At 46.4% G+C, this 22,141-nt stretch overlaps 1 protein-coding gene and 1 long non-coding RNA gene across 9 annotated transcripts in view; one reads left to right on the top strand and one right to left on the bottom strand.

Moving 5' to 3' along the window:
* Positions 1-569: 569 nt before the first annotated feature.
* Positions 570-9,626, bottom strand: LOC124849433. Its single transcript, XR_007029858.1, has 2 exons — positions 9,168-9,626; positions 570-2,682 (listed from the first exon to the last, which is right to left on the bottom strand). It is a non-coding gene; the product is annotated as an uncharacterized LOC124849433 (long non-coding RNA).
* The window catches only part of kcnc3b (potassium voltage-gated channel, Shaw-related subfamily, member 3b), a 45,884-nt gene continuing 26,731 nt past the window's right edge, over positions 2,989-22,141 (top strand). For all 8 annotated transcript variants that reach the window (XM_035612721.2, XM_035612710.2, XM_035612720.2 and 5 more), the window contains exons 1-2: positions 2,989-3,606; positions 11,481-12,181. In XM_035612721.2, coding sequence (XP_035468614.1) covers positions 11,561-12,181 — 621 coding nt within the window. In that variant the 5' untranslated portion in view covers positions 2,989-3,606; positions 11,481-11,560. The remainder of the gene's footprint in view (positions 3,607-11,480; positions 12,182-22,141) is intronic.

Genomic DNA, 22,141 nt, shown 5'->3' with positions numbered 1-22,141 from the left:
CCTATTAGTAACCTCTTCCAGTTTTCTACGCACACTGTTGGTCAAGAATATTGTGAGCGAGATATTGCGAAATGAAAACACAGCTGGTTTCTCATGTACCAATCTAAAGATCATATTCTGTAACAGCAAAACTGGGATAAGACTCCTAACCAGGACACTTACATGTATGTAAATGTGCTCAGTCAGTCTCATAAAAGGTTTTTATCAAAGCAAATTAATATGAGAATGTTTGAGCCTGTTGCGTCCATACGGAGAAGGGACACAGTGAAAAAAGATAGGTAATCATTTAAGTTGGTTAAGAATTTACGTTTCAGTGTAGATCACGAACAGAATGTTAGGATTAAAAAAAGTTAACATTTCTTTTTTTAAAGTCTTTAGAAAACCCTTTTCTGAATTTAATTCTACATTGGAAACGTTGCAGTTTACAGTTTAATCGGTAATCCCAGTTTGGACATGACCTCTGAACCCAAATTCTTTTTCGTTGAGATTGAACATTTTACACCTGCATATTTACCATTTCTAGGAAATTGATATACAATGAAAAAGACATTTTAAAAAAAGAGTCGTAGTTCAACTTTTCTGACAGATGTGATTTTATTGGAAAGATGTTATATCTATACATATAAATTATAAAGTTTCCACCCATTAATGACATTTACAGGAAATAATGGTAAACCAATGAGACCGAGGACGTCGACACACAGCTGTCCCCCCCCCCAGTCTCTTCTCTTGACCACACAGTGTCTCCTCAGGTCTCGCTGCTTCCTTATGCATGAGCTGCACCGTGCTGCCGCCAAGAGACCGACTGTGGATGTGTCCGCGTTGACTAATGCTCACTCGTGGTGCGCGCAGGGTTGAACATTCAGTATTCATGCCGGTTTATGAAGAAACCGTGTCAGCTACTTTCAGCGGATGACTTCATGCTCATCTGCCCTGGCCTGCGCGTCGGCGCCCAGGCGAGTGGGTTCGCTTTTTGAGAACTGGCATTTATGGGCCTGTGTGAGTGCTTATCAGACTTCCTTAATATTATAATATATCCTGCTTTTCACTTTGTGTGGTCTGCCTAAAGCACTCGGTCATCTAACTGACCCAATGTCCCGATTTTTGGTGACAATTCTTGAAAACTAGAGGTGTGTGTGTGTGTGCGCCCGAATAATGCAGCCATTCAACGGTGCAGTGGCTCAGTGTTTGGCACTGAAGCCTTACAGCACTAGGACAACTGACCTTTCCTTGACAGTTTGTTTTTGAACGGTCCACAGGCTGAACACATGTGAGTTAAATGGTTTGGACTCTGAGACACTGTAGTGAGCTGTAGTCTCATTACAGTGAGAGTGTTGTTTTTGGCTTCTATCTGGTTTTCTCCGTGAGTCAATGTCTACAATATAACTCAAGCACATGTGAACAGATCTTAATCAAACTTGATGTACCAGTTAATATGGATTTTTCTGCACATTAATACATTGTGGGTCACCAAAGTCAAAGGTCAAGGTCACCACGGCCAAATTTGTATATCTCATCAACTAATGGTTGTATCGAGATTGGACCCCCGGCATTGGGAAACTTATTAAAGGGCTTTTGGGGTTTGTGGCATTCAATTTGACCTATGACATCTTCTTGCGGTAAATTAGTTCAAAGTTCAGAAATGTTCATCAAATTTTATGAATGCATTCAAAGGTGACCTATCACCCGCTTGACATACATATCAAAACTAGAGGTCATATACCACATTTTGCAATTAAAGGTCAAGTTGTTATAGCTCCTTGTTCAATAGCCCTTTGAGTTCATAGACTAAAATCTGTAGCAAACTTGATAATGAAATGACGCAATTTTCTGCAAAATGACATATGCAATGTTAAGTGAATGGTGGTGAAATCTGCCATCTCTGATTGCCTTGTTTGGAAAAGGAAGTGAAAGAGAAAATGAAGTTATGTATTTATAAACATCCCTTAAGCAGTTTTAAAATGGTTAATTTAACAGTAACATTATGTCCTCAGCACTAATTCTAAATGCACTTCCATTTCACCGTGTCTCCTCTGCTCTCCCTTCGTCTGTCCTGCACTCTGCTCTTACAAGAACATTTTGTGGTCAAAGGAAAACGCTACAGGCACCTTGCAGTAGCCTTTGCCCTTTTACTACTGTTGTAATTTTTATGAGGCAATGTTGCACTCATTCTGAGCTTCCTGTCAATAAGTGCATCAGCAACACTGCTGATCGTCGTCTGACCGACAGACCTCCCGCAGAAACAGTGTCCGCAGTGCTGGGTTTTTCTGCATTCAAATAATAAGAGGTACTTTTTTAGTTTTAGCTTCTGCGAGACTTATTTTTCTCCCAAAGTCTGAAATAATGGGGTGAAACTGTTCCTGTCTTGTGTCAGGAATGTCCTTGAAATATTTCCTCTTTTTAAAAATGTTTTTCTTTATCCTGAAATGATACACAGACCCATCTGTGCTTGTTGTGGATGAAGAGAGCAAAGAGATACCTCCATCAATTCGGCGCCTAGTCTTCCCTCCTCGTGGCAGAACCCAGTGGCCCAGCCCCCTTGTCACATCACCCACCTGCCTCTCCGTCTGCCACATGACTGCTGATGTCAGCCCCGCCAGAGTCAAGGCTGGGAACCTGTGGACAAAATGGTGTTTGTGCGTCCGTCCAGCCGAGTGAGCGTGTGTGGGCCATGCAGCCAGGCTGTAAAGTGGGAAGAGGAGGGGGTGATGGGGAGGAAGAAATGAGAGCCAATTAAACACATGGCCATAAATCCACAGTCCCATCGTAGCCTTGTGTGTATTCTATTCCATCAATTTTTTTTGAATTTTTTTTTTTATTTTTTTACAGTCTATGAAGTTCAGCAGCCTCGTGAGAAATTAGCCTCTGTATCCACCAGGGTCCTCCCACCCCCTCTGTCTTGTTCTCTAATCCGCCCACATGTGTCGTCTGAGGAAGGGGGAGAGACAGAGAAGAAAAGAAATATATAAACCAGAGCAGAAGGTGACGCTCCTCAGAGAGAGAGAGACAGAGAGACAGAGAGAGAGAGAGGGGTGTCCACAGGCTGCGTGCATCTCCACTGAAACGGTTGGAACAGGGGAGACCGAAGAAGAGCCGAATGGTTCCAGCTGCGCCCTGCGCCCGCACGCGTACAGACTCTGTGACAAAGGCTGTCAGTTATTAGTATTTCTTGGCAATAACAACGAGGTGGGAGTGTGAAATCGAAGGGAATAGATACGTGGGGGGAGGGAGGGGGGGAAGAGCCAGTTTCCAGGGGGACCTCTGCTTCATTTTCCAACCCGACAGACTCCGCATCCCTCCGCCACCATCAGCATGACCTAAGTACCAATCGGCAATAAAGCGAGATCTTCAGCGACAGACAGACACGCGCGCGCAACCAACCCTGTTTTTGGGGGGGGGGTTATTATTATTATCGTTACAGTAATAAATCGTGGAGGGGTGGGGGTAAAAAAAAAAAAAGAGAGACCAAGTGAAAGCTTGCGAGAAAACCTGGATGTACTCCGTGAAATCGCCAGAAAGAGCGATCTAACAAAGAAAACTACATTGTGATTGATCGTTCGGCTTCATGTGCCGCACGCACTCGAAACGAACCTGAGCCAGAAGCGAGTGAGTATTGAACCGTGTCTGTGTGTGTGTCTGTGTTTACTGCTGGCTTCATTCCTGCGTCCGTCGAACAGCTGGGCATCTCTGAAATATATATATATATATAAAAGAGAAATTCAGCGTCTAACCTGCATTCAACAAGTATCGTTTTATCCACAATGAAGCTGCGATTTTTTTTCCCAATTGTATTTTGCCGTGTGTCTCCATCAGCATCTGGAGGAATGGGGATGAGTGGAAATATGATCAAATAGGAATCATAAACCTTTTCAATGTGTTATATATGTATCGCTGCTGTGACACAAAGAGAAACGCACTTTTCACACACACACACACACACACACACACACGGAGGTTTTAATTATCCACTGATGTGACGCGTGGAAATTTCATCTTTGCAAAAATCCTGACATTCCACATTGCACAAATGGTGGGTGTTTCCCCATCCACAGATCACAGCAGTTTCATGCCACTGAGAGGAATGTGTGTGTGTGTGTGTGTGTGTGTGTGTGTGTTTGCGTTGTGCTTTTGTATGCATGCATTTTGTTTTACTCGCATGTGCCTTCAGTGTGTGCGTGTGTCTGTCTGTCTGTCTCTCTCTCTCTCTCTCTCTCTTCATGGCAGCTCTGGGTAAGTGTCAAGGCCTGAAATTGAGGTTTGATAAAGGGACCATAGGTGGGGGGGGGGGGGGGGTGAGAGAGGGCTGAGACACAAACACACACATTCATGAGAGAGCGAGGGAGAGGAAGGTGTGAGGAAGATTGTCTTTGGTGGGGGGGATTAGTGGAGTGGAACCACAGGAAGAACATAGCATCACTGAGATCACCTCCTGGACGTCTGGGGAGCAGTTAAATGCGTAGACTGTCAACTTACACACACACACACACACACACACACACACACACACACACACACACACACACACACACACACACACACACACACACACACACCCATCTCTCTACTTTCATAACGCCTCTTCTTCCATCACTTCCCAGGGCATTACTGGATTTTTTCTTCTCCCCTGCCAAGTGACTCCACCGTGCTGCTCTTCTCTGCTTGTCTTCCTCCATTTGCTCCCTCCCTGCTTTCCCCCCCACCTCATTTCGCATCATAAATCTACAGCCGGGGCTATTTTTAGATTGAGGGTAACCCAGAAAACACCCCCTTCGATTTAAGCACACACAAAAAAAAGAGAGAGTTCCCACCAGAGACAGTGTGTGTTGTCACTGGATGTGATTGGTGGAGTTGTAATGGGGCTTTAAAAGGAGGGTGCTGCTGTTTAAGCAAAAGGTGGAGTGTGTGTTTGTGGGGGGGGGGGGGGGGGATGAATCTATTTTGAGGCTGTGATTCAATTATGCATCCGTCGTATCTTGGGTTTGTGTGTGTTGTGATCCTTGTCTGTGGCAAGGTTTCTTTCTCATCTAACGATTTTCGCAGCAGCATCGCTTGTGGGAACTTTTTCCCTCCGTCCTTCAACTAATTTATCGCTCGATCGAGCTGCTTCTGAAGCCCCGAAACCCTTGACCTTGAGGCTCACCTCAGTCACTGTTCATCTTCCCTTTGTTCTCCTCCATTCCCCTGCCCTCTCATTTCCTGTTTTCACCTTAAAGCCCAACTTCTCTCCCTCCTCCCCGGCTGCTGAGAGTCTTAATCTGTGACTTCCTCACTCCTACTCTATGTCTAATCGCTGGCTAGTTCACAGGTCAGGAATCAGCGCGTTAATACTTCTCTCCCTGTCCCGTTTCTCTGTCTGGCCCCATGTATCACATCACCGTACCCTTGGATCATAATGGGCCTAATCATGCCGGCGGGGCAGTGTCATTAATTAGGAGCAGACAGGTCTGAGTGACCTAAGAGAGAGGCGAGAGGCGTGGGGGTTAAATCTATTCTCTATTGATGCAAATTCTCCCTGGAACCAGAGTTTGTAACATTGAATACTAAAGGATATTAGCTCCGATTTTTCCAGGTCCAAAAATAGTCATGACACACTATCCAATCCCAAGGCTTCTCCTCCCTCACACTCTGAGCTGTTCCCGGGTTTGTCTCACCTCTCGTACACCAATCAAAGCTCCTGGATCTTAAGAAACATGTCTTCCATCACCCCCCATCCATTCTGTCACTAGAAAAGTGGCGCCTCCACCCAAAAATATTTAAGAATTTATCCTCCTGTGGGCTTGGAAGGATTTTAGTCATGGACTCTGACTGAGCTTTCAGAGCTCCATTACAGGCTTCGTTGCTGCTGGTCTATTCCTGAAAATGGCCTTATGTATTAATCATCCCCAGTCGGCTAAAAGGAGAAAACCAGGAGCACATGATTGTCTTTTTTTTCTTCTCTCTCTCTCAAAAAAAAAAAGAAAACGAAAAGAAAAGGTTGCTTGAGGCGATCAAGGCAAGAGAGCAGCAGCAGCAGCTATGGGGGGGGGGGGTAGCTGACCAATATACACAAACCTCAAGCCCCCCAAGGGGGAGTTGCTGCTGCAGTACGTGTGGATTGGTCAGCCCCTGGAGACCTTCTCACTGGTGTTGCTGAGTAGTGGAGCTGCCCCTGGTAGATTTCCTCTCCGCCTGCTTAATTGATTGGCTATTTAATTCATGTTCTGGGAATTGGCCACTTGTGAGCTTTGTTATGATGGGACAGGATTTTTTTTTCTCCTTCTACCTTCCCAGTGTATTTGAGCTGCCTCAGAGCTGCTGGGTCATTGTGTCGCCTTGTTCTCTGTACACACGCCTCGTGTCTCTCTATCCATTCATGCAGTTCCTGCACGTTGTTTTCATTCTTATTTTACTCAATCCATGCCCTGCGTATCCTCTCACCACCACCACCGTTGCACATGCACCGACACCTTCTCTGGCTGCTTCTCTACTGGCAGAATCAGAGTTACGCCGTGAGGCGCAATGACAAGCCGAGGGGAGGGAGGAGGGGGGGGGGGGGGCTGTACACTGTGTGGTGTGACACCGCACTAAAAGGGGAGGTGACCGCAGTGCTTCCACTGAGCTGCAGTGCCTCGCTTTCTCCTGTTGGGGTCTCCTCAACACTGGGGAGTGCGCATGAGAGGAGAGGGAAATAAGGAGGAGATGGGGGGGGGGGGGGTGGAGGCGATATGGATGAAACAGCGTGAAGCCTTGTGGTTACATCCTTTGATGAGGCAGCGGGTGGAAAAATGGCGGTGCACCAGAAACACATACGCAATTCGTGCTCTCTCTCTCTCTCTCTCCCTCACACACACACACACACACACACACACACACACACACACACACACACACACACACACACACACACACACACACACACACACACACACACACACACATTTATACACTCGACTGCAATGCCCTGCTTTTCCCCAGTGGTATATTTGCCATTCAGCTCAGGTGTATCCCTGCTTTTACATCCCTGCACTTGTTTTCCTTCCTCTCCTCCTCTCTCATAATCACCCCACTCCTTCTGTTCCTCTTATTAGTATTGCAGACCATTTCTGCCCCCTCCCCTCATCCCTCCTTTCAACTTCACTACCGTTTAGGTGCCATCCTGAGCCACTGCAAGGTCTTTTTGTGTCTTTCTCCCCCACTTTTTTTCTCCCCTCTCTCATTTTCCCTGACATCCTCTCTCTCTCCTCTATTTTACCCCCCCCCCCACGCACACTCTCTTTCAATCATTTTCTCTCCTTGTCTTCCCTGTAACCCTCCTTCTCCATCTAATTTCACTCCCCCTATCTCTCCCCCTCTGTGATTGGTAAAGGTTTTTGCTTTTTCTGCCAACTGCTGGGTCTGTTTCGCACAGTCAGCACTCCTCCAAAATTCTCCTCCAAAATTCTCCCCTGCCTTCTCTGTATCTCACTCTCGCTCTCTTTAGTGTGCGCTATTGTCCCCCCCCACCCCCCCATCCTCCCCGGTTACTGCTGCTGGTACCTCACAGTCAATGCATCCCATAATCCTAGGCTCCCTCCCCCTCTTGCTGCAGTGTTTCTGCTAATATATATTAGTGTCAGTGCAGCCTTCATGCATGAGGATCAGCCCCATTCCCCCTCTCTTTGTCAGTCCACTGCAGAACCGATCTCATCTCTCAAATGATTTACAATGATTAAAACCTTATTTTAGTTTTCTTCGTCTGTTTGTTGCAGTCAGGTGAGTGTGTGTGTGTGTGTGTGTGTGTGTATGCGTCTCCCTCCCTCCCTCCGTCTCATGAGTCTCTCCCCTTGCGTGTTTGCAGTGGTGAGCGAGTGGTAGCAGGGTGGCGCAGGACATGGTGGCCAAGGCAGGAAATGCTGCAGGATAGAGAAAGAGAGGTGGTGGCAGTGGTGGAGGGGAGCTGTTGTTCCTCCTCTCTCCTGTGCCTGCCCCCCCCTCCTCCCATTTCTTCTTGCCCAGTTTTTACCTTCGTACTCGCACTCTGCCTTCCTTGTCGCCTCTGTGCTCGACTCCATTCCTGCATTTTCCACCTGACGCTCACTTTCTGCAGCCTCCATCCCCCACTCATACCTCTCCTCCTCACGCTTTACCCCCCCCCCCCCACACACACACACTGTGGTGTTTCTTTCCCCCTAGCAATTACACCGCTGTCAGCGATCAAAGTGTTGAGGCCGACTCTTAGAGATGTGCTTACTTCCCATGTATTAAGCTGAAAACTGCAAACATCCACCTGATCTGCAACTAGAGAGCATTCAGCTCACATGCCCCTAGCTCATCAGTCGTTAGTCTGAAAAACTTCTTTTACTCTAATTTTGAAATTTTAAATCTAAAAATCGAATTACTTTTAAGGAAAGGTAGTAAAAACCCAGCACCCAGCCACCCTATCGCAACTGACCTCCAAAATAACTTTGATGGATGAAACAATACTTGAGCAAATTTATATAAAAAAAAAAAGAAATCAATAAGCTCACCACACATGACTCCCAGGGAACAAAAAGCCATTTAACCACAGTTACCGACTTGTGGCCGACTGTGTTTAAAATATTCAGCAGTTCACCAATAAGCTGCAACTGCCTACAAAGTACACGTCAGGCTGCAAGTTACAAAGTTTGGCTCAAAAATAAAAAAAAGTAATCTAAGGGATAAAAGTTGTCCGGTAAGATCACAGAAGCTGCTTCGGCAAAGTTAAGGCTCCGGTCAGAGCGAGGCAGAGTGAGCCGCTGTCCATGGTGCTGAAATATAATCCTCGTCGCAACACAAGCGGTCGCTGCTGGAAAACACCACAGGACAACGCTGAGTCAGGACAAAGATCTGTTTACACCATCCCTGCCTGGTCTCACTTCTCTCTGCTGCAGATGTTTCTTTGCTTGTTATTATTTTCTCAATACATTTGTCTTTTTCAATGTTTTTGGTTGCACAGATGCAAACCAAAACTAACATTGGCATAGTGATGCAGTGCAACTCTTCAACTCAGTGCAGACGTTTCTTGTCAAGCAAGTAGATCTGATGCTCCTGCAGAAAACACTGCAAAGACTTTAGATACTTTCATCCTGTGCACATCCGTTTAAGTTTTTTGTCAGCTGTGCACTGTTTTAAATAGTTGTGCTTTGATTGTTCCCGCATGCAATAGATGTGATCTTAGCAGAGCTTACCTGAGTGTTGGTAAATGTTTTTTCCATGGTCCTTAAAAAATGGAGGACGAAAAAGTTGACAATTGTCATGTCAAAAAAAGGCTAAATTAAATTGGAAAAAAGAAACCTGAGGTCAATATGCGATTTGAAGAAGAAAGAGGGACAGCAAACTTCTGCAAATGCAGTGGGGGGGAAAAGAAGTGCAGTGAAATGATCAAAGAGAACAGAGCAAACACAAGTAACGTGTGAGAGAGAATGACTGCAGTGTCCCACATGACAGAAAGCAAAAGTCCTGTGAGGGGAGGGAAGAGGAGAGTTGACCCAAAGTGAAGGAATCTTACTTTGGAGGGGGGGTGAGAATGGGAGAGGAGACCAAGTGAAAAGGAAGAGGAGAGGAATGAAAGAAAAGAGTGCACAGATGGAAAAAAAAAGGGCGCAGAAGAAGCAGAAGTGGAGAGAAAGAGTGAGAGACAGATCTAGAGAGGGGGGGGGGGGGGGGGGGGGCACTGGCTCCGAAAGAGACCGTGTTGTGAAAGAAGGAAGAGGAAGGAGAAGTGAAGCCCTGATTCTCCTTCAATGAAATGTGATTCCTTTATGCGGAATATGAGAGCGAGCGAGGAAGGGAAAGTGAGGGAGGGAGAGAGAGAGAGAGAGAGTAGTGGGAGGGCGAGGGGGAGGGCCAGTGGGACCTCGCAGGAGAGGAGGAGGGGGGAGGGAGAGCAGTGCATTTCTTTGAATAGAGAAAAAGGTTAACAACACAGATACGGCACATATATAGGCTATTTCTTCTTCTCTCTCTTTTTTTATTTATTTTTTGTTGTGAACGCGTGTCTTCTCTGAAGCCCCCACCCCCTGCGACGCAGCTCACTGATGAACAATCTGACCTCGCTGGGAGAGAGAGAGAGCGAGCGAGCGAGCAAATAACTCTGGCTTTTTACTGCAGCAGAATTCATTCACTTTTATAGCGCACTCTCCTTTTTTCGGTGCTCTTCCTCCTCCCCCCATGTACGCTCTCCCTTCAACCCCCTTCTTCATGGGAAAGAGACAACATTGCACTAGCTGTTCACTAGAAGTGTGCTGCTGCAGTCACTCTCTGCTCGTCCTCTGCCCCTCCACATCTCCTTTTTTCTGTTTTGCTTCACCCCTGAAGATGTTTGTCTGTCCTTTTCTACACCTTCCATTAAAAACCTCCCTCTCTCACCCTCTACTTCCATTGCTGTCCCCACATGTACACACACACACACACACACACACACACACACACACACAGTACATGGGAAAAGTGGCAGAGAGAGGATTGACATAATTGTGTATAAATCTGTGCGGTCGGAGGGGGCTGCAGCAGTGTGTGTGTAGCATGCACATAGGCTGATTGACGAGATCCAACATTAGTAAGGAGAACCCACTCTTGGGAGGCAATTAACACACACACACACACACTGTGCTCATGTCAGAAAGGTATTCTCGGTGAAGGGGCAAAGGAGCGAGGAGCTGGATCCTGAGTTTTCCTCTATTTTCCCCCATGTTTCTGCCCCCACGTTCTTCTCTCTCTCTCTTGGGCAGGAGCAGGGTTATTGCAGGTGGGGTGTGTGTGTGTGTGTGTGTGTGTGTGTGTGTGTGTGTGTGTGTGTGTGTGTGTGTGTGTGTGTGTGTGTGTGTGTGTGTGTGTGTGTGTGTGTGTGTGTGTGTGTGTGTGTGTGTGTGTGTGTGTGTGTGTGTGTGTGTGTGTGTGTGTGTGTGTGTGTGTGTGGGGCTGGTGGTAGGGGTGGTGTTTATGTGCCATGGCCTAATGAGGGAGAAGGTATGAATGAACATGGAATCGAGCATCAACCACATCCACCTATAGAGACCGGAGGGGATACGATGACAGATGGAGCAGTCGATGAGCAGAGGGAATAAGGGGATGATGATGACGGGAAGATTTAACCAACTGTCATGTCACCGGGGGTCCCATGACAGTTGTTTAAATCTGTCCACCAGCGCGGTGTTAACAATCAGCCCGTGAGGATGCTGACTCATGGATATGCTCACCTGTTTGTTTTTTTTTATTATTATGCTGCAGTAATAAGTTGAAGGCATCTTCTTGCTCCACGATGCTGTGTTGAAAACAACTTGGCCACCCCTCGTTGTCATCCCGGCAACCCTCGACACCCCCCTTCCCCTTCCCCTCCCTGACTCACTGCACCTGCACAAGGTCACCATCCGATTATCAAGTGAATAATTGCACCTGCAGCTGCTGTACGCGCGTGCCTCTGATTTGTATTGCGATGTTGCTAATCCGCAATCTTTCTCTCCCTTCTGCTAAAATTTCTGCCCTTTTCTCTCTCCCCGCAGACTCCTCCGACTCCTCCCTCCTCCTCCTCCTCCTCCCTTCGGTCTCTCTCATCCTCCTCCTCCCCCCCCCCCGGTCCTCTATGCTCAGTTCGGTGTGTGTATCCTCTTTCAAAGGGCGCAAGGGTGGGAACAAGTCGTCCAACAAAGCATGTTACAGCGCAGACATGACTTGTCCGTCGGAGAGCGAGAAGATCGTGATAAACTGCGGGGGGGTGAGGCATGAGACCTACCGGAGCACCTTAAAAACGCTGCCCGGCACCCGCCTGTCGTGGCTCACCGAGCCGGACGCGTTCAGCAACTTCGACTATGATCCCAAACTCGACGAGTTCTTCTTCGACCGCCACCCGTCGGTGTTCTCCTTCATCCTCAACTATTACCGCACCGGGAAGTTGCACTGTCCCAACGACGTGTGCGGCCCGCTCTTCGAAGAGGAGCTGGCCTTCTGGGGCATCGACGAGACGGACGTGGAGGCGTGCTGCTGGATGAACTACCGGCAGCACAGGGACGCGGAGGAGGCGCTGGACAGCTTCGAGAACCCGGAGCCGGACGCGCCGGACGACGACCCGGCGCTGGGCGGCGCGGATGGGGACTTGAAAAGACTGTGCATGCAGGAGGACGCCAGGAAAGCGGGCTGGTGGAAAACCTGGCAGCCGAGGATATGGGCACTCTTTGAAGACCCCTACTCCTCCAAGTACGCACGGGTGAGTTGCCCACGTCTCCGCCGGAGGGACCGAGTGTGTGTCTGTGCCGCTGTTGCATCTTCTGCCCTCTCATGTGTCGGACCACTGCTTGACAAGTTTCAAAGCTTCGTTTGTCAAAATTCACAATTACCTGCATGCCACCGACGACCGGTATGTGTGTGATCCCTGTCAGCGCAGCTTGGATTGAATGGCAGGGTCCAGACGTATACTGATATTGAATAATTCATGCTGGTAGCAGAGGAGAATGGAAAATGGTACGGCAGCTATATCTGTTGGTAGATGGGTACCAGTTGATCTATCAACCAGGGCTGTTCACCTCCACGTCTTTGACTTGATGCTTTGCATACATTGAATGTCGTTTTTATTGCCGTCATAATTTCCCATCGCCGTGTTCCCCTACTTGTGCAGGTTTTCATACACATCTGCCTCCAAACGCAGTATCTGCTGCGCCTCCTGCATCCAAACGCCTCCATTAGCTCTCGTTTGTCCGTTTACGATGCACATCAACGCGCCGTATTTCACGTTTGGTCTTATTTATTGTAGCAGCGCACGGAGGAGGCTCCCACGAAGCCGTCAGTGTTGAAGTGCATGTCTTTCCCCACATTTGCCCTTGGTAGTGCTACAGTCCGCTCGGTTGCTTTTTGCCAGTCCCCCCTCTCTCCCAGTTGAACGGCGCATGCCTTTTACGCGCGGCATTTATTGCAATTACGCGTAACTTGCGTCTATGTGTGGGGAAAACCCTTTACTGTCTTCGTTGTAAGTAGTTCATAGTCTATCTCTCAAAAGCAAACATTGAATGGCTTTAGATCATACAGGTGTAAGAGTAACAAGTACCCCTGACTGCGTTTTTTGATCACTGGCACATAAAGCAGTTAAGGTGGCCTTGTGCTTCTTTTTTTTTCTTCTGTCAGACCCTCTGGTTACAGATAAATCCAGTTGCTTGATCACATCAGCTTTGATTTGTGTTTGTGTGTGATCATCCTTGTCTTGCAATCTACCTGCGCTTTTTTTTTATCAGTGCCATTGTTTGTTTTTTTCACTGCTCGGAGGGTGTGTGAGGGCACATAGGTGCTGTGAATGCATCCGTACTGTACATGCACATGCAAAACCAACAGACACCTGCAGTGGCATGTTCGTGCCATCACACTGAAAATAGAGGAATGTCAGTGTCAATGTACGCTCTGCAATACACACTGTATTGACTCACACTGTACTGACACGCACACAGACACACACACACACACACACACACACACCCCTCCTCTGGCACCATGGTATCGGTCTATACATCCAGTTCCCTCTGAAGGAGGAGGAAAGTGTCTGGCTTTGACGGACAGATAGTCCGCTTGAGGCCACCTGATCTGCCTCCCTGAACTTGGGATCAGGCAGGAAGTGATTTGTGAACTGTCACTCTCCCCCCAATTGGATAGATTTCTCACCATCCCACCCCTCCCTGCCCCTGCTCCGTGCAACACAACGGCTCATAGCGGAGTGGTTCTTTGCATGATATCCAAATGTTGCCTGAGAGGGAGGGATCAGGTTCAATGCTAGGATTCTCAAATTGGATAGGGTGAGGCTAAAAGTTGCTTCACATCTGTTTGTAAACAGAAATGGATTCTGTGCTGAATTCTGAATGATTTCGGAGCAAGAGGGGGGCATCAGTTGCAGCACTGCCATACCTTGGATGCAAGCTACTGTACCTGCTGGCTGCTGTATATTGCGTAATGCACGGTTCGACACCACGTCGGCGGGTTACACCGGCCAAGATGTCATGAATGTTACAAAACCTCCGACTTTATTGATTGTAATGGCTGCAGATAGTGGCGTTTGTGATGCCACATTGGGGTTATGCAGAGTACAGAGCAGGTTGTGGGTGGGATTCATTTCAGTGGCTGCACAACACCGGCTCTATTTGTGGGTGAACGCAGCCCCGTTTCTCTCTGTAGGTGTAATATGCCAGGCTATACGTCAAACAGCGATGTGACCCAGATCAATCGTTAGTTTTTTCCCCTGCTCCCTCTGAAATTACCCTGTCCAATGTGGCAAGTCTTTTGGTCTTCCAGTCCTGAGAGATGCAAATTATATGTGAAGAGGAGAGAGAGAGAGATGAAGAGAGGCTGTGACTGAAAAGGAAAAGAGCTGATGTGGAAATACAATGAGACAGATGAGAGACAGAGGGAGACGAGAGGAAATAAAGGGAGACAGGAGGAGAGATGTTACTCTAATGGTTTTAAGGGGATTTTGTTTGCATGGCTGTGATGCAATGCATCGGCAATCAATGTTTTGATGAGAGCATTCGACAAGGGACGCAGGGTCTATTTTCTTTTTTTACATTTCACCCCTTTCTCCGCTCACGATCGTGCAAGGCTCGCTCGTGCATCGTCCACGGCAGCAAACGCATGTACAAACGCGCACACGCTGGTGTCTGTGCTGGCTTTTCTGCTGCAGTAGACACAGGAGAAAGGAGGAGCAGGAGGGGGGGTGAGCACTGGAGAAAGAGAAAAGAGGTGGAAGGGGTGGGAGCGCGAGGGATAGGCAGAGCGAGGGAAATGGAGAAGGGGTGAGATAGTGGGGAGAAATGGAGGGAAACGGGACTGGAGGGGAGCCTGAGAAGGACACGGAGGGAGAGAGAGGAAGAAGAGGAGGAAGAAGAGGGATATTGAGATAAACGGGGATGAGGGGGATAACCGGAGAGAAAGACGCTGCATGATGGGGGTGGGGACCCTTGTCTTCGAATCTTCGATTATCTGTGACGGCTGTAGCCATCCAATCTTCCTACCCTGTCCCTCCTGCCTGCCTATTGATTGATATTTTATTGATTATCTCCTCTTTTGTCTGTTTTTTATAGCCATTCTTTGTTTCTTTATCACCTCTTAAAATCAGGGAATACTGACAAGGACTCTGGCGCATTCTTCTCTGCCGGAGGGTACCTGCGACTGGTAACCCACTGACTAAATTTATGGATGCATATGCTTCCATTTGCATCTGATTCCTTTATTGATCGGTGCCTCATAGACATAGATCTCGCAGTGCAGATAAGATGACATGGGACTGTTGTATCATGTAACTTACTGTTTTAAACTCCAATCTGCCCGAAAGACAATGATCATATTTGAATAACTAAGGATCCACCAACAACAATGAACCGTGGGCGTTGTTTTGTCAGTGTTTTAAAAAGATTTTTTTTTATTGCACCAGAGCTACTCTAATTGGATGTAATCACTTGTCACACTGCAGATGGATTATATGTTGTTACACTACGATGGAGAAGATAATGTTTGATCAGATATTATCCCTGAAAAGTAGGATTTGTTCGATTATCAAATTGAGAATTCAAACAGGTATGTTTTAGTACTGTGCAGTTTGCTCTATGTTTGAATTACATACACATACATAAAAAAATTAAAAAAATTAAAAAATATCTGTATTTTGATGCCGGAGTCAAAACTCTGGCTAAATGAGGCCATGTTGAATGAATTTGAAATATCGTGCAATAATATAGAGTAACTTCTTGCATAATTTAGAGATGCTGAATTTTCCAGTGCTTATATTTTAAAATGCTCCAATTAGGATTGAGTCGCCTGTCCTGTTGTCCGCAGGTCCTGCTGTGTTTTGGTCATTCCCAGTTTCGGACCACAATGGTTGTCTTTGTCAACAATCTCCTTACAAAGTACCATTTGTAGCTCAGCATGTACAAGTTGCCCCCATGCCCCCGACCTAAATCTGACTTTTATTGTGCTAGTATATGACTCCGTTTCATGGAAGCATTGCCGTGTCCAGAACACCCCCCCCTCTCTCCCTGAAGGTCATGTCTCATGGTCCATTCTTTACCGTTCTTTTCGAAGGGTGTTCGGTGCTCTGAGCGCACAATGCCGTCATTAACACAAATGTGACCCGCCCCTGCCCCAGACAGCCTCAGAACAGGACGTCTCCGGGTAGAAAATCATAGGGCTGGACAGTAAATAGAAAGGAAAAAAAAGATGTATTTATTGATAGGTGTAAGAATAAATAGAGATACGGTGTTGGTTGGAAAAGGAGTCGGCCCCGGGCCAGGGTTTGTGTGACATTACCATTTTTGTCTGGGACATTGCATCACATTTTTAAGGCACATGAAGGAGAAAGACAAGCCGAAAAAAGACAAAGACCGGGAAAAGGATATGGGCAAGGTAGAGAAGAATAAGGATATGAACATGGATCGTTCATCCTCGCGCACACTGAACGAGAGGATGATTTCTGTGTGAGTTCGGAGAGATAAAAAGGAAGGTGTTTAATTATCCAACTAGTCTCTTATAAGTCCTGCCAGGAATGTTTTTCATTTCATATTCAATGCTGCCCCCGTTTGATTTTTTACCATATACTAGGTCATTTCTAATTTTGACCAGTCGTAACAGATTTGTTTGCATCAGTTTTGTATGCCACATAATTCCATGTGCAGTAATAATGTAATAAATCGCAGGGAAGGTGAATTGTACAAGTCCAAGGCAATCAGAGTGACCCTGGATGATTTCTTGGTGAGGTTCGGTATTTGTGCCTCCAAGTTGTTTCCGTGACCCTGCTGAAAGTACTATTTCCCACTTTCCCCCTTGTTCCTCTCTCAGTGGGCTGCATCTGAAAATAGCAAAGGGAGGGAAAGGAGGCCATACTTTTCCTCCGTCACTGGTGAGAGATGGTGAGACTGTTACTTGTACGGCCAATCGGCACATAGGAAATACTTAGAAAACACAAGTCTGAAAATAGCTTAAGCCCCAAACCTTTCTTGACAGAGTAAAAAAAAAAAAAAAGGATGGAGGAAGATATTCCTAGTGTTTGCACCAAGTTCATAAAGGTAAACAGTTTTCCTCCAGCAGGAGCTGCTGGCATGCAGGGGGCGGGATAATTACTCAACCTGCCTTTCCTGTGCCCGCAATTGGTAAATGCATCGCGTTCTGTTTCAATTTTCCCTGACAGGCTTTTGTACCCCAGGCCTTCTCATGTTGTGTTTGCATCCTCAGAAGTCACTGTCCCTCCGTTTGCTTTGCCTTGTAACTCGAGCGCTGTCTGTTGGTGATACTTAACTGGATAGATGCTTGATGTCTCACAACAAGGACAGAAGCAAGATCTTTGTTTTTCAAGTCTTTATGCTGAGCAGGGCGAATACTGGCTGTAGCTATATATTTAGCTTTCATATATGTGGTATCGATCCATCCATTAAAGGCTCAGCAATGAAGCAAATAAGTGTATTTCCCCAAACCGTTGAACTATTACTTTAAGTAGAATTTCTTCCATTCACATCATGTTTCCAGCTACCTTTCTTCTTCTTCTCTTTATATCCTTTTCAGCCATCTTCTTCCTCCTCTTCCTCCGGTCCATTTAGCCGTGCAGGTTAAGTGCTGAATCAGCGCTCCACACAACTGTACCGACGGTCAATTAGTCGGACCTTGTGGTAAACGCTGGACATTTTGCTCTTATGCTCCGGAATACAAATGATGCGGGCAAACTGGCGTGGTGGGGAGCTCATACAGTGCCAGAGCCGATTACAGTGGTGGGAGTCTGAATTCTCTAAATGGGGCAAATCGTGTCAAAACACACGGGGGAACAGTGTATTGTGTACTATAATCACACAAACCGCCACACGCACCAGCACATGTGTATGTAAACAAACAGGGACACGGTGTGCACATACTGACGGAGGAAAAGATCTTTTAATTGTGCGCTGAATCAAAATTCCTTTCACTGCATCAAGATGGTCAATTATTCATGAGCAATATCCAGGAGGTTCTGTAGCTAAAGAAAGACTTAACGTGGTATTGGAACACATTCACCCACCGCAATTGCAACATGCATCTATACATCTCACCCCCTCAAACACTCGGCTGAACATAAATCACTCTCAGTACACTCACCTTTACACGTTGGCCCATACTCTGTAAGTGTAGCTGCCCATAAACCATTCAGCTGAGCGCTCACACTCACTACGGGCGGATAAATCACTTCGTTTGACACGCCTCCACGTGTAACCCTGCAGATCACTCTCACACGTGCGAATGTCCCTAATACACACATTCAACAAAGCCACAGATCAGCAAAGTGAATTATAATTAGCAGCCGACTGAAAATGCAGATATGTTTCCCAAACCAGCAATAATTGTTGGGGTTGAAAACAAAACAGATTTTCATTTCTGCAGATGTTTTTTTTCATCAATAAGTTTATTTTGTAGTAAATAAGATGGGAGAAAATGGCAATTTTTCATTCAAAAACCCCATGAATATTCCATTTGAAATAACATTTGACACGTGAGAGGTTACAAACTGATAACAATAGGCATTATTGTTTAATGAATAACTTAAGTGATCAATTAATGACCAAACTTTTTGATGTGTTTTCTGTTAATCAATCAATTGACAACATTTCAGAACTGATAATGTTAAAATGATCATTAAATTATGTTATAGAATAGTAGTTGTTGATCTGTTTATCATTTTCTTTGAAAGTGAATATGCTGATTATTTACATTATAATCAAATATTCATTTGATGTAAATGTAAATGTCAGACATTGCGGAAAATGATCATTGATCAGTGTTTAAAAAAAACAACTATTATAGTAAAAAATCTTTGTAGAATTTTAGTGCTTTTTTATTTTAGTATATTTACTATCTCACAACACAAAGGAAGGCAGCAAATTCTCAGAATTAACGACCTAAAACTCTTAATGGAAAAACCTGTTCATCTCGCAATTTCCCAGACCTGATGTTAATGTCCTGTTTTGTCAGACTAACTGGCCAAAACCCAAAGAGATTCAACTTACCATTACTGAGGTGTTGTTATCACATCTGTTTAACTGTTTTGTGAGTGTCTCTGCATGGTTGACCACGAGTCGTCACCCTGTGGCACTTGCACAGTCAAACTGGATCCCTGCTCATTCCCTTGGAAAATTACTTTGGAGGGCGTTCCCGGGACAATTCCTGTGTGACCATCTGCTGCCTTGTGATCGTCCCTCTGTCCAAGTGGCAGCCAAACGGAGGCAGAGTGCGTGGACCATCGGATGACCACCTTAAAATAGAAACGTGATCAAGAGGAGTGCGTCTTATTTGGGGGTGAATGTGGTTGCAAGAGTGTCAGAATGTCCAGTGGAGGATTGTTGAGATCAAGACAATTGTCTCAAACTTGACATAGAAGAGTTGACAGTTTGATATGTGCAGTGCTGTTGTTTACCAAAATGTATCTTGTGCCATGTCCCATGATGTTTCATTCCCTCTTTCATGATGAGAGATTTCCGACAGTTATTGAAGCACAGAGGGACAAAGGCGGCGGGAGGAAGGACGGAGGGGGTTGTAAAAACAGGAGGCGGCGATCGAAGGCAATCGGTCACCGCAGCTGAAAGTACTGGGGCTTGCTTAATGTGCCTCGGACAATATAAGCTGGACTGGAGAGGATTGGTGGAATAAGGGGTGAAGAAGAGAGGGCGAAAAAAAGCGAGGTTCAGCCGAGAAAGGGGGGGGGGGGGGGGGGCTGCATTGCAAGGACAAACCCCACAGCATGGTGCAGTAATCTGGAGCGAATACAGAGCAGATGAACGGGAACAGACACGTGTACAGTTCGCTCACCTCAACACAGTGTTTGTTTGTCTCCAGAAATGTTTGTCAGGACTGCAGTGGGAATGAAATGGAGGGGGCCTGAGCGCTGCAGAGCAGATACTGTACGACACAGCGACGTGTCGACTGGAGAGCAGCGCTGCTCGTCTATGTTTGTGTAGGAGAGCCTACGGATTCGACTGCATAATGTCGAGGAGTTGAGTCACTGAGGGATTCTCTGGAACACACGTCTGTGTTGCGATTGAAATTTTGCCGGGATCGCTTCCAAGAGCACTGACCTCAGAGACACAGCTTTTTCTCGCACTCGGAAAACAAAGTATATGCGAGGATTACCCAGAGCAGAAGCTAATTATGTCTCTAAATTCGGTGCAACCTCCCTCCAACCTCCGCCGCTGCTCCTTCTCCTTCCTCCCCTCCTGCATTCAGGTGTTTGATAAGCCTCATGCATATACGTATGAGACACGCGCACCATGGGGCCACGTGTTTTCCACATATGCAGTCATTAAACACATGCAACCATCCCGTTACGCCCCTCCTCTCTGCCCATCCACACGTATACTTTCCACCAGTCTCGCCCTATCCAACGCCTCACCTCTCCTGCCCTTCATTATCCCGCGCCGTCCCACGTTAGGTACTAGGCGACCACTCGCAGGAGCTCACACTCTTCTGCTGTAACCGTCTGACCACCCCCAAGGCAATAACTTTTCCCCTGAGACAGAGAGAAAGCTAGTGGGGGATAAGGAGTCTCAAGAATTCGATATTTCTTCTGATATCATTTTCTGCCCATCGTTGATATCAGGTGTCATGGATCTCCTCTTTGGAACGAGCTTAGGTCCCTTAGACCAGTGCACCTTTAAATCTAGACTAGTAGAGCCAATACGCTTAAAATCCTTGTCTAGAAAGTATCCCTTTAATTTGATAGCCACAGCAAAGATGTGACAGGAAACAGAAAGACCAAAATTACATACGACAAGGATCTTGAACTTGAACCGAGGAAAGCCGCCCCAAGAAACGTCCAATATTTTCACGGGACCCACGGATAATTGGATCCCTAAACACTGTTAGTTGTTCTCCGTGTGGTATTAAGTGTGGTACATAAATGATGGTCTGAATATTATAACTGTGGTTGGCATTCTAAGACACATTTCATGGACCGTACCAAGATACGCTAAACTCTGAGGAACCTGTGTTCAAACCGAAGAAGCTTTGAGGCAACGGCTAAAAGCTGCTGAAGTGAAGACAAGTGAAAGACTTTTTTTTTCTGTACCGTTCTCTCTCCCTCTCTGTTCATCCCTCTCTCGGTCTTTCCACTCGGCTTTACCGCTTGTCCGTTTCACACGACACGTCCCTAAAGGGAAGTCTCTCTCTTGACATTTTAGTTGTTGTCCTTGTCTTGTTCAACAGTGTTTGATTGTTAGGTTTATTTTTTTCAAATTTTTATTGTAATCTCAGCCTAAAGAAGCTAAACCGTAAATTTCGACGTGACTGCAGTGTTTCTCAGAAGATGTCAGTGATGATGATGGTACAAGTGAAGGGCTATTCCTGTCACCCACCCAAGGTTATACTTACACTGCTCACTAAGTGGCTACTTTGGGAGTCTCTGCGTGATGGGCACAGTAATTCACCCTAAGATAATAGATTAATCACCCGATCCCAGTCTAACCCGTTGCGCCACTTGCCCTTCAGGAGAATGTTCAGTATTTCATATCGTATATATTAAATGTTCATTTTTCATGCCTCATTCATGTGCAGATTTCAGATCATCCCTCAGTGTCTTCTTATCATTGCTGACTGCAGCAGTGGTCACCTATTTGCTTTGCCCTCTAGGAAAAAATCCGTCTTACTGGACACTGTTCTCATCATACTAATGCTGATCAAACATCACCATCAGTGTGCATGGAACAAAAGGACTGTCAATAACAATACCCCCTTATTTGTCTGTCAAGGTCACTTTCCACTGGGCTGACAAATGTTGATGTCTCGCTGAACAATCAGCAGCAGGGACCGAATGGTCACAATTTGACTCTTGCTCCCCCACATTTAGCCCTTTACGCCAGCTGTAGGAGCAGTATTTGGCTTAGTCCTGTCCTTGGTGCCTGAAAGCAGAGGCTAACGCAGTGGTTGTCATGGTGACAGAGCCAGGCAGGGCTGTGGTAATACTGTAATGATAAAGCTCTTCTGGATGGTGCCACAGTAAACATATCGCCACTAGGGTCCCGTTAAGAAAGAGCGCAGCGGACCGCCATGCATGCAAAACGCCTGTCGAGCTAATATCAGCTCCAACAATTTCTCCGTGGATATATCACTTACATTCATGCTCTCCCAACACCTCACCCTTTCTTCCCCTCTGTCTCTTTATTGCCCTCAACCTCCGATGCCCTGCCGT

Source organism: Scophthalmus maximus, chromosome 16 (genome assembly GCF_022379125.1).
Source record: "Scophthalmus maximus strain ysfricsl-2021 chromosome 16, ASM2237912v1, whole genome shotgun sequence".
NCBI classification, from domain to species: Eukaryota; Metazoa; Chordata; class Actinopteri; order Pleuronectiformes; family Scophthalmidae; genus Scophthalmus; species Scophthalmus maximus.
The sequence above is the reverse complement of the archived record's forward strand: the minus strand, read 5'-3'. Positions and strand labels throughout refer to the sequence as shown.